Source organism: Vulpes vulpes, chromosome 3 (genome assembly GCF_048418805.1).
Source record: "Vulpes vulpes isolate BD-2025 chromosome 3, VulVul3, whole genome shotgun sequence".
Lineage (NCBI taxonomy): Eukaryota > Metazoa > Chordata > Mammalia > Carnivora > Canidae > Vulpes > Vulpes vulpes.
This window is the reverse complement of record NC_132782.1, coordinates 126,983,117-127,000,864: the sequence shown is the minus strand read 5'-3', so window position 1 is coordinate 127,000,864 and position 17,748 is coordinate 126,983,117. Positions and strand designations below refer to the sequence as shown.

Genomic DNA, 17,748 nt, shown 5'->3' with positions numbered 1-17,748 from the left:
TCAACTATTTATTCTTTGCTGAGAACCTGTGCTCTGCATGGAGATACACAGATGAATAAAATTAGCTCCCATCCTTTTTGATCTTAGGCAAGTCACTTAATTTCAGTATGGATGTTTTCTTTTTATTTATGACATAATGAAATCGCACTGATTGATGCTATAGATCAGACTCCAGAAACAAACTCCCAAAATTATGTGACCATCTCCACCTTGGATTTTGGAAAAAAGTCTGAATGGGTAGAATGGATTAAAGAAAAAAAAAGCCCAGAGAACAAAGTTGACATCTGAAATCCAATCATGAACCAGTGGTGATCTCATATCTTAGTGAGATTAATCTATTGTGGTTAATCTACATGTGGCAAATTACCTATTGACTACAGTTATAATTTTTACCTGGTATACAGGCTCCAAATATATTAAGGCATTCTAAAGTAAATCAAATTCATACTGATTTGGATAACATGAGTAATTTATCTTTCTATAAATACATTTTGTTCTTATTCTCAGGACTAATATCCTTTATAAGGCATTATCTTCTGCTAATAGCATTAAAATTTGAGAAGTCCGTGGTACATGTACCCAGCCAATGCTTCACCCAAGATTAGTCACCAGTCACTTGTAAGAATGAAATCATTTTAAATCTGTCATTTTAGTAAGTTAACTCATTATTAATTCTAAATAATGCTTACACGAGAGCTCTTAAAAAAAATAAATGGTAATCTCTTTGTTCTATTGGCTTCACAGCAAAATGAACCGACTTTAAGTATAACCAAGGCATATGACTTCGAATGCAGCTTGTAAACTTGGCTTATAGAGAATTCCAAATGTCTCTAATTACCACATTCCCCTAATATCCTACATTTTGTGATGAGTACCTATTGTTCACGAAACGAAAACTTAGCACATTCCACTGTTACTAGTTAAATACAATACATTTCAAAGATACTGACAGTAAGAATAAGAAGCACTCAGTACCGATAAAAATAAATTTTTCATTTTATCCAAATAAAGTATTATAAAATAACTTTCTTTTACTTTGAATGTCTGAATTAGAAGAAAAAAGAAAAAAAACCTTGGTGAGCCTGGAAATTTTTAAATTTGCATTTCACAATTTCAAGAACATTCTAATGATTTAACTAGGAGACTGCACATTAACAGTTTCATCTCCTAAAATCCGTCACATTACAACTCCATATTTTCTGATGGTTCCATTTTACCTCCTCGGGGACAGCTCTTATATTAACAAAGCCTTTTCTGAAGACGATGAACACGCGGCGGGCTCCACAACATAGAGCGGATGTTGCACAGTCAAAAGCAGTGTCTCCAGCTCCGAGTACAATCACGACTCCCCGTATCGATGGCAATGGAGAGTGACAGGCGCACATTCCTGAATGATGAAAGGAAAACCCCATTTTCAAGTAGAGAAACCATTTCTGCATGACAGCTCAAAAGATACTTGTACTCAAAGCACTGTAAAATTGCATCTTGCAGTTTTCGAGGATGGAGTGTCACTATCAAATTATTCTGCTTCATTGAAAGACAGTTTTATTCCCATTTTAAAAATATGCTCATATATGTAATTTCATAGTCAGTACCTTTAACTTCTTTTTCCTTCTAGAAGGATAGATACAACACATTTTGAAGAGTTTAGGTCATAACAAACGAATCAATCAATTAAAACATGCTTGGTCAAAGTCAGATATGTGTTTTTAACTTGGTGTCATTAAGTTTCTGTTTGTTAGAAGAAAAAAGTGATCATCATCTGGGTAAACATAATTCACAGCATTTCATGAAAATACTTTATTTAGATATTATTCTATAGGATTTCTAACATATAGCCCCACTATATATCATATTTTGGAAACTTTGAAAATTTACGCACTGAATAAATGCTTTCCATGAAACTGAAGAATTTTTAACAACTGTTTTCTTGATATAGTTAAAATGAACTTTCTCCTTTACAGTTTTTCCCTGGTTTTGTTTGTAAAATAGAGCTATAAAAGAAATATGACTTTCTAAGTGTCCATTTCTCAAGGACATGTATATGGGGATTAGATGTCTATATGAAGATTCTTGTAAAAAAAGTAAAACGAAGGTTTCTCTATGTGTTAGATGTCACTGTGTTATCAGACTAAATAAAACTACTGCTAAGCTAAATTATTTTATTTATTTATTTGATTTATTTGATTTCTTTGATTTATTTATTTATTTATTTATTTATCAGAAAGAGAGAGAGAGAGAGGCAGAGACACAGGCAGAGAGAGAAGCAGGCTCCATGCAGGGAGCCCGACGTGGGACTCGATCCCGGGACCCCAGGATCAATCCCTGGGCTGAAAGCTAAATTATTATAAATGAAATTATACCATGGGCAGCATATGCCTATAATCTCTATAAGTGTAATCATTTTACTTGGAAGAGTGCATTTGGAATTCCAGTGTACCTGTAATCCTCACAAATATGTTATATGTACTATGATCTTCCTTAGAAAGAGCTGCAAGTATAGAATCCCCTTCTCCAAGTAGGAGGAAGGTGGAGACAGTAAACATGTTTAGCTATAAACTTCTGCAGAATGATCTAATAGAGAAAGCTTATCTTTTTAGCTTACAGGTTAAAAAAAGTAAGTTTATATCTTTTTACATATAATTAGTTGACTCTCATCCAACCAAAGCATCGGGCTGGTTTACCTTCTGATTGCTCCTCTTAGGTTGTATGAAGTGATATTATACACAGAGCCTACATACTAGGATCTGTCTATTAAAGTGTTTTCCTTTAACTTCATAAAATTGCTGTCTCTTTCTGCCTGCTTAGACACAAATTATGTAAGATATGTGAAAATTTATCCTATTTTAAAATTAAGGAAAAAAATATATAATGTAAGATAGTTCCTAAAATAAAGTTCCTGCTATTTAAGAACATCTTTCACTGTTTGTTTAAGACTCTCACTTTGAAGCAATTTAACATGATGTAGGATATAGACCTCTATATGAAAGAGTGAAAAAATCCTTATGATGATGTTTGATTGAAGAATGAACAAATGGTTGATCCTGGAAAACCATTACATCGTACATGTTTTTAACTTTATATTTGCATAGCAAAAATGGTTTGAGATCTGAACACTGTCCTCCTAAGCCTGGATTTAATACAAATTTATGATACATAAACAACAAAGGCAACATTAAGAATACAAAACAATGTTATACCTGCTTTACTGCTTTTGGCTACCAGTGGCAAAAAGTCTTTGGATGTATAAAATCCATGGTTCTGCGTCAGGTCTTTGAAGATATGGTTTTTATTGGGGTCTGGCAAACCTAAATAATACAAATTTATAAAATCTTGTTAACAGAAGAAGGGATTTTTCCTACTGTGTTTTTTTAAAAAGTAGAAAGCTGAGATCATTAAAATAATGTGGTTCCGGGCGGGGGAGAATTCTTATAAGCAGATCAACATAAAAATGTATGTAACATTGTTACAGACCTCAGTGTATACCTTTACTATATAACTAAGCACACATCATATATCATGTATTCAAGTACACATATAGGTATACAGAAACATGGATACATACACATATATGTACATATAGCATTAAAGGGAAAATCAGGCTATATTAGTTCCTCATGTCATAAATAAAAATAAGTTTCTAGCATATTAGAGTGCTAAATATAAAAAAAATCACAAAACTAAAACACCATATGGATACATATGTATCTAGTTCCTGGTTATGACAGATAATTCTAAGAAAAAATTTAAAAACTTGAAAGAATATATGTATTTTACCACAAAAAAATACTTGATTAACTAGAGCAATATTAACTAATTAAAGATCTTTACTATATAAAAAAGTTTCTCAACTTCAGTAACATATAAGCTTCTCAATAGAAACATAAACAATAGATAACAAAATAGAGATATTGAAAAATATAAATAACTTCTAAGCACCAACATTTTAACTAGTAATTTAAGAACTATAAATTAAAACAATGAGATATTATCCTGTTTATTAAGAAGTAAAGGCTTTAAGAAAATTAGACTATGTGGCAAGGTGAAGATGATACTTGTTATACTCTTGATGCAAATACACATTGGTGCTCAATTTCTAGAAAATAGTTTTGAATTTATACTAAGTAAACACTAAGACATGGAAATAAAGATTTAATGTGCAAAAATGGTCAACACAGAGAGAGAGAGAATGAGGGAAAACCAAAATGCCAATAAAATGAATAGAACACAATGCAGCCATTAAAATGAATATTTAAAAAAATAACACTGGACTGTAGTCAAAATACAGTGTTAAATGAACTACTAGCAGGATACAAAACTCTATATAGTAGGACTCAAGTTTTATGAAATCTGAATGATGATCATTTCTGATGGTGGAACTGTGGATAGTCTATTTTTTTCATTATTTCTTTATTTTCCAAAATTTCAACAACATGCATGCACTAAGCACATAGTTAGGAAATAATTACCAAAATTCTGAAAAGAAAATGAATAGCAGACTAAATTTTTTCAAAGCATAAACAAAACAAATCTGATAACAATCACTGCCCCCCAGCCCCTCGCACTACCATAGAAGAGTAGAATTAATTCATCTCAATTCCACAAATGCAGGAGAAAGCTTATACTTTAACTTTACTTACTTCCCCAAACTCTGGGTTATCCTAGAGAGGTAAGATTTCATTTTATTGTTAAGTGAAGAGCAATGAGTAGTTGTGGTGGACATCTAGAGTAATAAGAATGGCCCAAGAATGACTTAGGTACAATAAGGTAGATGTCATATGAAATCTGAAAGCTGAAGGTGTTTGTGGAATGAGTGGAAGTGTAACCAACAAAAGACTGCTGTTTCCCTTCAAATTAAATCAAACATTTTCCTTCCCTGTACAGCATGACTTCCTCTCAAATATTTGCCCTTTGCTCATAGATTATTAGTTTAAGATCACTTGTTATTAAAAGTATTTTATTTATCTAGGAAGGTGAGGCAAGTCACTTGACTTATCTTTGGTTTGGCTTCTTTTTTTTTTTCCTTGTAAGTTTTTACTTAAATTAACTGGAATGTCAGTTAACATAGTGTGCTTTGGCTTCTTTATAAATGAAATGTGAGAAGACTGTTTCCTCATTTTCTGACATAAAGGATTACTCTTTAGGTATATTTATAACATGGAAACTATTACATAAATGTGTGGTTATCTATATAATTCTTTAGAAAGATTGGGATAGAGAAGTCACAGTTACATAAAAATAGCTGAATATGTACTTGAAGACTCTAATAACAAAACAATTTCTCTTGAAAGCTATTAAAAATGACTATAGTTTTAGCTACACCTGGTTAGTCTACCCAATACATACATATGCTACATACCAAAATTTAAATAAGGACCTGCCTCCCCTCTTATATATACCACTGTATGACAGAGATAGCATATGTTCTATAGCACTTCATTTTCTTGTAAAAAAAAAAAAATCACACACAAGAAAAATAACCTGCAGTGCTATGAAATATGAAGGAGATATGATAAACAAAAATCTTTAAAGCAGATCAAAAACAAAGCACAGAAAATGCATGTGGCAGATAAAAGTTCCACACTTACTGTCAATGAGGTCTAAAATCCTCCCTTTACTGACTCCTAATCTGAGGTTTTTTCATTACTTGCCATGGTTAAGGCAGAGAGGGAAATTTATATCTGTGATTACTTTCTATAAATCCATTGCTAAAATGACTTCTTGGGGTGCCTGGGTGGCTCAATTGGTTAAGAGGCTGCCTTGGGCTCAGGTCATTATCTCTGGGTCCTGGAATCAAGCCCTGTGTGTCAGGCTCCCTGCTTAGCGGAGAGTCTGCTTCCTCTCTGTCTACATCTACCTCTCCTCCTCCTCCTGCTAGTGCTCTCTCTCAAATAAATAATAATAAAAATTTTAGAATAAAATAAAGAAAAATAACCTTTAAAGAAATCCAAGACATTCTTATCGAATACACCACTGGATCTATGGAGAAGACTTTTCCTATCCTGCAAGGACTATTTTACAAGAAAAAAGCTTCGGTAAAATTTAAATTTCATTTTTCTCACTTGGATCAAGAGATTGACAAGGACAAGTGAATTTCCTGTGCTTTTACTCCATTCTGCATTTATCCCTCTAAAGATTTAACATTTACTGGATCAGATTCTTTCTGTAGGTGTTCAAGAGGGCACCGGTTAGATGTCCTGACTTATGGATAATGGCTTTAAGGAGAGAAAAAAAAAATGAGTCAGAAACTGGACAGGCTCATAATGTTATTCCTGTAGTCTATTTAGCCACACCTCAGGATACACATATTTTTAAAGTCTCAAGGTCCACTGAGCTCTTCTTGGCCATGTGGGTGACAGGTCATCCCTTATGACCTAGGGCAGCACATCTGAAGCTCTCCTCACAGACAGTTTGGTAGTCTGGCCCAGCTGGCAAAAGTACCCTAGCATCTGCTAACCATGATGCTGTGCAGTGATTAAGAGCAGGACCTTTGTCATTAGCCAGACTTGGTGTGAGGTCTTCCTCTCCCATTTACCAGCTCTGTGATCTTGTGTGAGTGCCTATGATTATATGTACTTAGATAGACTATCAAATGATCTGATCAAGCACTAATCTATGTATTGTCATGAAGGCGTTTTGTAAATATGGTTAACATCTATAATCAGTTGACTTTAAGTAAAGGAGATTACCTTGACAATGTGGGTAGGCCACATCCAATCAGTCAGTGGAAAGGCCTTAATAATAAAGCTGAAGTTTCCCTGAGGAAGAAGAAATCCTGCCTGCAGGCCCAGCCCACAGATTTTGAATTTGCCAGCTCCCACAATTACATAAGCCAATTCCTTGAAATAAATTCTATAATATGATATATCTAGATCTATATGTCTCTTAATGATTCTGCTAGGGACAACAGTTATCTTCTTTCATTGATGTGAGATTTAAAGGAATCTATCCATCTGTCTTAAGCATTGAGACTGCATAGTCAATGCTCACTAAACATTAGCTATTAATATTAAGATAGATTTATTTATTATGTAGTTTATCAATTCCATCAAATTTCACATCTTATGGCAAGGAAAGAAAAGAGTTTAAAGTATTAAGCCTTAGCAAATTTAAACAAAGTGCTACAAAAGAAAAAAAAAAAAGAAAAATGAAGCAATCTTAAGTGAAATATGAAAGATAATGAAACTTGCAAATACCCATCTATCAAAGAAGATTTCCATGAGAGTAGGTGGCATATTAATAAATAAGGTATGTGTCTCTATCAGAATGATTTCAAAATGACGCTGAAATGACTTTTTAATTCACCTTTCAGTGGGAAGAAGGAGGTTTATGAATAAAGAAGAATTGACAAAGATTTGACAAACAAAACAGCTCAGCTTATTAGATGTACAGTGTTCTCTGTCTTTCAAGAAGGCCAGATAGTTTCTATGTTTTCCTAGAATAGTTAATGAAGTTTTTGGTGTTTCAACATGTATCTATACAAAGGAATAATACCACCTTATGAACTACTGCAAAAATGGGGCACCTGGGTGGCTCAGGGGTGGCTCTGCTTTCGGCTCAGGTGATGATCCCCGGGGTCCTGGGAGTGCATCCCGCATCAGGCTCACTTTTGGGACCCTGCTTCTCCCTCTGCCTGTGTCTCTGCCTCTCTCTGTGTGTCTCTCATGAATAAATAAATAAGATCTCAAAAAAAAATTGATCTCAAAAAAGGATTATTGCAAAATGATAATTTTCAGCTTCTCCTAAAATAAATGTCTGCTTATATTACAGAAAGTCTAATTAAACATGTATTGATGATTTATATTATAGTCACTGTTCTAATGCCTAGCATATAGGTGGTTTTCATACATTCATTTAATTCTCAAAACAATTCTATGAGACAACTGACATTATTTTCTGCATTTTTTTTTATTTTCTGCATTTTTTTTTTATTTTCTGCATTTTTTGAGACACATACAGGTTCATAAGTAACTTTGCCAACAGTCACAGAACAAATAAGTAGCAAGCAGTACCAATTTCTAACCTGGACAGTCTGGTTATACAGTCTATGTGTTAACTTCAAAATGCTGCCTTTTTCATATAAAATGTTATAATTAAGCCCTGTTTTAATGTACTGCTACTTAACAAGTGATATCTAAATCATTTAACATATATGCATTTAATGCCTCACTGCAAGGCTAACGATACACACAGCACAGAATGTGTCTGTGGCCAGGTTCCAATCTAGTGGTAGAGAAAAGATAGGCTGCTTTTCTAAGCTGTATCTTTGTTTTGTGATTATTTTCTCTAGTACAATTCCTTTTTGAATTGTTTTCCTTCTTAAGTGTATTCCTCTTGGGTATCTGCTGGTTATTTTTCCAATATTTGATATTCTTTGAAATATGTATCTCTGCTTTGTTTCCAAAGCACCTCTCTGGAACAACTATAGAATAAATAACAGCAGTGTATATAATAAATTTTTGTGCTCATATTAAGTTCTGCACAACTTCAATGAACCTTAATAGGATATTAAATATTCTGTTTCATGTCCTCATCTAGTATGTATTGAAGGAGAAAGAAAGAAGCTTTTAAGGCTGGGTTTTCACAGATATGGTAGGACATGTTTAAGAACTCCCGAGAGCTTATAATGTCCACCTGTGTTACTTCACGGGCTCACTTATTTGGTGTTAATTGAATGGAACAAGCATTCATGTGATGCCTCTCATTCTCAGTGGCATCACTTGAATGACAGCTAAGCCGTCCTGGGAAAGACAGTGATCAGATACACCCATCACTGGAGAAAGCCTCACGAATCCCACAGACATAGAGAGAACACTGAGAGACTGTCTCAAGTTCCTGGCAAAAGACTATAGCTTACTGAAATGGGCTCACAGAAACGGGGAGAGAGCATACCAAACTCTCTACAGGTATATCAATTCTTGTTATTCCACACTAGTGTTTTTTCAGTAAGAAGATGTTAGTAGACAAATAAAATCCCACTGATTATGTCACTATTCACAAGTGGCTAAAAACAGAATATTGAGTCTAATGGCAAATGTCCTAAGTTTTTCACTTTTTCAAGTACTTTTGTACCTGAGATTTCACTTTCTTGTCACAGAAGAAAGCATGTTGTGTGCTCACAGTCCTCATTCCCTAAGCCTACCTTGGGAAACAATGCTACAGGAGGAAGAACACTGAAATGTGAGATTACACATGGATTCATTAAACAAACCCTAACCGAAGCTATATACCTCAGCCTATCTACCACAGCCATCCATGCATGTCCTTGTAAAAGAAATGTGCCTGTGTAAACATTGCTTTTCTTTATTTTGGTTACTAGACCTTTTAAAAAATCTTAATGTCAACTGACTTCTGTCATTATTGGTAAACAGAGTATATGAGTAAGAGCAAAACCTCCTAAAGTCAGACTTTCTGCATTAAAATTCTAGTTTTAGCACTTACTAGCTATTATGACCTTGGGCCAGTAAATTACTTTTTCTGAGCAACAGAGACCTCATCATATGATTGTTAGGAGAATAAAATGAATACAAATGGGAAGCTCTTTGCACAGATATGAAAGGTTTCCTTTTATTTGCATTTTCTCCCTTAAAAAAGCCTTTGTTTGATATGATAAAATGATACATTTGGATAGATGTAAATTAAATGTTCATCTAATCCATGATATACACAATTAATATTATTACACATTTAAGTGGTCAATATTGGGCAGATTGATATCAGAGTCCACAAAACTTAGCAACCTTGGCTAGAATAAAAGACTCTGGCCAAACCAGGGTATTCTGACCTCATTCATTGTACAGATTACAATGGACTCAAACCACATGTGTTTCAAGATCAGGAAAGTAGCAAGATTAAGACCCTCTAATGTTTAACTTGGCATTCAAATAGGAGTTTAGAGTAACATCATGACTCCAAGAGCACTGACCTAGGAGTCTGAAGAACTGGGTTCTAGTGTCACTATTTCTCCTTTCTAGCTGTACTCAGATAAAATTACTTAATACTATGGTCCTCAAATTCCTTGATTTTAGAATGAAAATAACTCTCCCTAACGTATAGAGTTGTTCTGAAAATTAGAAAAGTGCACATAAAAGCACTCTGGTCAATCTAAAACACCACTGAAATGTAGTTATTATTACTGTCTTGGGTAAAGTATAAAAACCATGGAAAACAAAGATTCACATGATAAAAAGATTCACAGTAAATACTTCCAAAACAGAAGCTATTGTGAATAATCATAAAAAGGTACTTAAGTAGTTATATGTAAGATATGTGAATATAGGAATAAAATAATAAATATATGTATTTATGGATGCACCTATGTATCTAAATGTGTTTCTATACCTATTAGAAAAGGTGAACTACTCTTATATCAAGCCCAAACTGTTCAGATTACAACATAGAAGTAAAATATGCCTTTCAAGGACCTAAGTATTTCAGAATTCCAAAATGGATTATAAAGGTTTTCATCTGCACTTAAAAATCACTTATATGATTCAAAGGATTTATATCTTATTTCCAAGGGACAACAGTGCCATATGGGTTATCATTCTAGGATCTATATATTGACTAGAAAGAGAACAGATCAATGATGCCCTATTGTGCTTCTTTTCTCAATAAAACTCCCTATCTTTTCCCCAACGCCCCACTGTAAATACGTTTAGTTCAGACTGAACTCAGAAAGAATGGAGTGATTCAATATAACACATATGAAATCAGATCACCATGCATCACAATAGTGTTCATTTCATTGATTTTTCAAATCCCCATTAAACATCTGTTTCATGTAACTGCTGTCTAGTTTCTCTCTCAATGTGACCACATGCCTTAATCGTGTGTATCACACAATCGGTTAGAGCATAACAAGATGAAGACTTTAGAAAAATGTTATGAATGAAGTCACCATCTCAAATCATATTTTTTCCCATTACATATGGTATTTTTCTATACAGACACATGTAACAGATAATGAAATCCAGAAGCAAGAGAAGTACTAAGCATCCATACAATTTTGAAAATCTGATAGATGCAGAATTAAGGTCTTCTTTTGTATTAAGTCATTAAACAGTAAATTTTAAAAAGCCTCAGAGAAGAGAATGAAATAACGAAAGATGATACTTCCTAGTGTTGTTACAGATGTACTTCAGTTCTTTTTTATGACTTCATGTAGAAGATATACACAAATTTTATCACACCAATGAGATCAATTCCTAAACTTTGTATGAGAACTGAATACCGAGCTCCAACTCTAAGTACTATGTACGAGTGAAAAACAATATAAATATGTTAAGAAAGCAATGTATTCACAAGTGGAATAATATGAAATAAACTGATTCTAAGTAGTTAAAAGTTTTCTAGAGAACTTTTAACTTGTCATAAAATATCCAGCAATTCCATATAACAAAATGAGATGATGGTTCTCTGTGCATTTTGGTCTCCAATGTTTCATTCCCTTTATACATTTGGAATAAAATAGAGGACAGAGATTATTTTAATTGATAAAATAATGCCCAAGAATTCAAAAATGGACAAAATATCCTTGAATGTATTTTACATTCTTGACAAATAATTCCTTATACTCAGGATCCATCTTCTTTATTTTTCTTTTTATATAAAAGGATCTATGAAAGAACCAAACCAACAAAATACTGTACCAAAAAAAGATTAAGTATTTTTCTTTACACTTTTGTAATATTAAAATTTTCTTATAATTAGCCAAAGTTCCTTTAGTAATTAAATTTTAATTTTAATAGAAACATAAGATCTCGTTAAAATCTCTCTTCTAGAAAAGATATATTAGTGCAATTTCCTATTTCTGTCACAAAACTCTTCCTAGCACTTTGATTTTTGGTAATATTTATTAAAGCTTTATCTCTTGGACCCCTTTCTCTTCATTTCCCTCTCTTCTCTTTTCTCTGTTTCCAACTCTCATTTGGCTTTTGCTATAAAACAATTTCCTTAAATTTTAATCTTCACATCACGAAGTAAGGGTAAGCAAAAAAAAACCTCAAACAATATGCCTCAGGCAAAGGTTTTTTTCCTTAATGATTGGAATTCTTAGATGTGTTAGGAAATTACTATTTAGGACTATGTAAGTATACTATATTCCAAAGTAAAGAAATCATTAATAATAAAATACTAAAAAGGAACAGTTATATTACAAAATAAATCTACCAGGCTTACAAAGAAAACAAATTTGCAACAGCCACCTGCTGTGGAGATGAGGCAGTAATCTCAACAGCAGGAAATAAAAGGGAAGAGAGGAGAAAAATACAAAAGCACAGACATTAAAAAAGTAATTAAAACACTTATCTCCATCGACATACATAACGAAAAAAAACCCTCAACCAACCACCTAAAAACATACTCTATTGAACTGCACAGCAGGAAATAGCATTAAAGCTGCCACCATAAACACACATTCTGTAGAAGGGAGAAGACCCCTTTAAAAATGTAATCTCAAAAGTATCACTAATGTGTTAATCACCAGTAAAGGTACCATACATTCATTGCATTGTATTAGTTACTTTCTCAAAGGTATTTATAAAAACTGTACTTTAATATTTTTTATTCAAATAAATTCTTAGATACAAGCACTGGTAGCCTTTTAATTTGTAATTGTTTTAGAGAATTTACAACTATATTGTGAGGCCAAGGTATTCTGTATCAAAAACTTTAATAATTTTTAACATAACATGTATTTGGGTGATATAGTTAAACTGTTTCCTTTAAAGCCAAACGGATCCTTGCTATATTATTGGAATAAAATAAGGTGAAACATAATGCAAGAGCCAGGGTCATGGATTAAAACTGAAATGAAAGCTAAGAATCATTTTGAGTTACCCAAGGATGCTCTGGCCTTCAGAGCTCTACAAAGTGAAACAATGCAAGCCTGAGGAAGCAAGTGGCAGACTTTAAAATAAAGATCATGCACTAACTGTGCTTGGTGACTCTCTCAGCTGCTGGAACTTGGTTTCTGTGTCTGTGCAATTCTCCCCAGGCATGTCTGCGAAACAATGGAGAGCTGCTTGCTTCCAAATCAGAAGACCTCCAACAGATTCCTGACTCTGTTACTTATCAGTTATTAGGTATAAGTTTATCTCCAAGTCATTAAACCTCAGCTTATCTCTAAAATGAGAAGAGTTACAAAAATGTATTTTTTTATAAAACTGTGATGCAGACAAGTAAGCATAATATACTCTATATTGTTGAAATAATTTTACAAGTTACAAGAAAATGCAAATTAACATCATAGATATTTATTATACTCCTATGATAATTCTTTTTTCTTGCAATGATACACCTCAGAGTCACTTCACTTTAATTATGCTTTTCCACTTATACGTAAGCAATACATTTCTGTGCAAATTTATCTTACTCTGAATCACTACTATAATTCTGTAAATTTTACAAGAAAACACCTATCTCAATACATTTTTTTTCAAGAAATCTGCATGATGTGGAAAAAGTTTAATTTATTTCCATCCTTAATTATACATGTAATGTATTTAGTCTTCTTAACATGTTGCCGAGTAAGAGTCTCAAAATTAGAATACTTTTCTAGGAATTCAGGAAATTCCCTGAAGTAATTCCTCTCCAAAAGACATTTTTTAAAAAGATTTTATTTATTTATTTGACAGAGAGTGAGCTAGAGAGCACAAGCAGGGACAGAGGCAGAGGGAGAAGCAGACTCCCCGCTGAGCATTGGGCTCAATCCCAGGACTCCAAGATCGTGATTTGAGCCAAAGGCAGATGCTTCATGGACTAAGTCACCCAGGTGACCCTCCAAAAGACATTCTTGATGGATAGAAATGGTCAACCATTTCTATGGTCAACCAGAAACATGTGATTGACCTTGACCTTCAGTTTGTTCATCTACACAATAGGGAAATAATCTAAAAATGGAGTTCCGAACATTGCCTGAGTTTCTCAAGAAAACCAAGGCTATCAAAAAAGTACATTTTTGCATATGTATTATAGGGGAAGAAGAATTTTTCCTTTAACTGTCTAGGTTTCTTCTAACTTTTCTATTCACCAAATTGACATAAAACAGATTAACAGGAGGAAAACAAACTTAATCACATACACACAGGAGCCCCCTCATAGGAATGTGAAACCCACAGGAAGTCAGGCTTATTAATGCCATCCTGAATTAACTAAAGGAATAGGGGTCTGAGACTCTGAAGGAGAGAAAGATAATTTTGTAGGAAGATGGGAAGAATAAATGTTTGGTAAACAAATGTTTGTCATAGCCTATCACACAGAAACAATGGGACACAGAGAGGAATTTGACCTCCAAGTCCTGCTGAGCACCCCCCCACTCCCCACCCAAGAGAGCTAGACCATATTTTTTGTAGTTATCTCTAGTGATAATTCTTTTCTTTGGACTAGGCCCTCTAATTTTTTTTTATGTAGTTAGGTAGGAAGTAAAAGCTGTTCCAGAGTTTTTTGGGCCTTGACTGATACCAGCTCAAAGTAATCCACATGCCAAAGCGACACATTTTGGGGAGGCCCATTCTGAGCCCCTTCAATATCATTTAACTGTGTATGTGTACCTTTCATTACATTCTCTAAGTGACTCAAAAATGGTTAAAGAATCACATTCACCAAGATTAAATCAATTACTATTTATCCAAGTGCCATTCCAAATGCCCAGCATGTGCCTGTAAATGCCAAAATGCAATGTAATTATCCACACTTGACACTGACTACACACCATGAATAAATTCCATTGTATACAAGAATTTGTAAGTATGTTAGGCCTGATGTAAGAGAAAGTAATGGTTTTGATGTTAAAGATAACTCTGTTCATATAATTACTCCTTTATGTATTAGCTATGTAACCTTGCATAATCACAGTTACTTTAAGTCTCAATTTCCTTATCTATAAAATCTGCTTTATGGGGAGATATTTATTGAGCGCATACTATGCTAGCTAACATACAAGGTGCTAGTGATACATAGATGAACAGTTTCCAATCTAGTGGGAGAAGAACATGTAATCAGAAACTTAGAATAAAGCAAAATAAGCACTATGGTAGAGGGATACATAGGTAAGTAAACAGGAACACATATAAAGCATATTTCACCTAGACTAGAGACAAGGATGCTCTAGCTGAGTCTTGAAAGATGAACATTTCCAGCAGTTTAAAAAAAAAGAAAAAAAAGGGCAGCCCCTGTGGCTCAGCAGTTTAGCGCCGCCTTCAGCCCAGGGCTGAACCCTGGAGACCCGGGATCGAGTCCCATGTCGGGCTCCCTGCATGGAGCATGCTTCTCCCTCTGCCTGTGTCTCTGTCTCTGTCTCATGAATAAATGGATAAAATCTTAAAAAAAAAAAAAAAAGGCAATGATGATTGGCATTTACAAAGGTATAAAAGGGTAAGACTTCCATCTGACTGGACTAGGGTTTAGGGGAGCAGATAGGAGGGGACAGGGAATAGCAAAATTTAAAATCTGACAAATAGGCAAATACCAGACCATGAAAGATGATGCAAATCACACCAATGAATCTGGATTTTATGTTGAGAAAATACTGCAGGAATTTATATAATCAGCTTTGAATATCAAGAAGGACAAACTGGTAGCAGTGTGTACAACTGATAGGCAGTTGAGAGTGATAGGAGTAGATCATGTAAGGGGATGCTGCAAAACTCCAAATAAGAAAGGAATGCTTACTTTATACTTCTCAACCTGGATTACTAGTTAACCTCCATTAGCATGGCATTGCAGGGAGGGTCAACAGCCTTACACAGTGGTGTAGAAACATAGCTTACCCTCCCAGAGCAAGAATTTCACTCAAAGATAAGCAATTTAAATTATGGTGTTTTTATTGGTCATATATGGAGAGAATGAGGAATGAAATGCAAATTTTGAATGAAATTTTAATACTTCAAAGAAATTCTCTATATGGCCTTTGAAACTGTGACTCTGGCATTCCCTTGAGGTATGCTTTTACTCTCTTCTCCTATTATAGTAATTTTAATGGGAAAAGAAGACTCACACTGAAATACTGACAGTGGGGATACAGGAGAATAAAAACAGACCCCATCGATATTTAGGAGTTAATTTCAAATAATTTGGTCCCAGTAGTTATACAGAATAGAGGGAAAGACAAGGAAAATGTTAGGCCTAATTTTCTGTTTTGATGGTACCTCAAGGGCGGTGTGCTTGACAAATCCAGTACAATGGAGGAGGAACAAGTCTTAGGGGAACAATGTTGTTCCATTTGGATATATGTAATGGAGTGTGGGGCATCAAAGAGAGTTGTTCTCTAGATAATAAACAGGTAAAAATTCATGCCTGAAACTCATGAGAGAAATCTGGTCTGGACAAATAGATTTGAAAATTATGATTAAAAAAAGATTGTACTATAAGTTATGAATGCTAATAAGCTAATCCTATAGTGAGTGTATATAGTAAACAGAAAAGAGGGCTAAGAGTAGAGCACTAGATAACACACCAATATTTAAAGAAGGAAAGAGGAAGAAGAACTCAAATAGATTGAGGATAGATTAAGTCAAGTGAGAGGTGCAGGAGAAAGTGGTATACTGGAAGCCAGGATAAGAGAGGTTTGAGTTCAAACTTCCCTGTCTATAGAATACACATAATTTTTAAAAATTATCTAGTACAATAATATGTACACTACAAAGCACAAAGAAACAGGTGCTCAAAAGAGTAATTTTTCATTTTAGGACTCATCCTTGAATTTTAAGTATAACACAAGGCCACTGACCTACAATTTTAGAAATAATATACCTAAAGGAGATTTACTGAGAGAGAGTATAAAATAGAACAAAAACAACAAAATCCAAACACATAAATTTCAACTATAAGAATAAATTTAATTAAATGAGGCAAATCAGAAGAGGCAACAGGATAAACCCTACGCTGATACCCACACTGCAAAGTATTCTAATGGTAATGTAGCCAAAATACAGAAAGATTTTGCTAGAGGAGGACTAGACTACATGCGCTTCCAGGAATCAGTGTTAATGGAGAATATATTCACAATAGAATGTTTTCAAAAAGAAAGAATTAGTCAGTAATGACAGCTCCACGTTAATTAAGTTGGTGTGTGGGTAATATAAAACGGATATAACTTGGCTTATATAATATACATTTGATTAAAACCAATTTTTAGAAGGGCTGCTCTGAAAACTGAAGCTTTGAATTAGGGAAGTGTTGTTCCACCTCTACTGGGTTTGGAAATTCTGCAAAAGGGCACATTCTTGTGTGGTTCACGCTGCAACAAATTTTCTGACCTCTGAAGCAAAACCAAATACTCCCAGGCAGATGAAATGCATGGCCAAAGCAGGAATACCTAGGTTTGTTCTCAGTTCTCTCACCTACTGGCTATGTGATTAGCAAATTAGCCTACTTCCCCATGCCTTATTTTCCTCTTCTGTAAAATTAAGATTTTAGCACCACCTCCCTTGAGCTGAGGTCTTTTGAATCATGAAGTATTATACAGACATGAGAAATTTAGTTAATAATAATTGAAATTATTTTCATTATAATTGGAGCCCATTATATAGGCAAATGGTCTCATCTCTTTTCCTACTACTAGATGAAGAAATTACAGTAACAGTAGATGGTGGATTAATCAGGAAGATCAAACTGAGATTCTGTTTTGCTCTTTGGAAACTATTTAAATTCCCTATGAACTATAAACAAATTCAAAAATTAAATTATACTCAAAAACACCTGTACCACTCTAACTATAGTGTAAAGAGTACATATCTTAACAATATC

The 17,748-nt window shown here is 34.0% G+C and overlaps 1 protein-coding gene across 4 annotated transcripts in view; it reads right to left on the bottom strand.

Moving 5' to 3' along the window:
* DPYD (dihydropyrimidine dehydrogenase) overlaps positions 1-17,748 on the bottom strand; it is a 793,145-nt gene that overhangs the window by 444,006 nt on the left and 331,391 nt on the right. For all 4 annotated transcript variants that reach the window (XM_072754539.1, XM_072754541.1, XM_072754540.1 and 1 more), the window contains 2 exons: positions 3,201-3,308; positions 1,218-1,387 (listed from right to left, as the gene is read on the bottom strand). In XM_072754539.1, the coding sequence (XP_072610640.1) occupies positions 1,218-1,387; positions 3,201-3,308 (278 nt within the window). The remainder of the gene's footprint in view (positions 1-1,217; positions 1,388-3,200; positions 3,309-17,748) is intronic.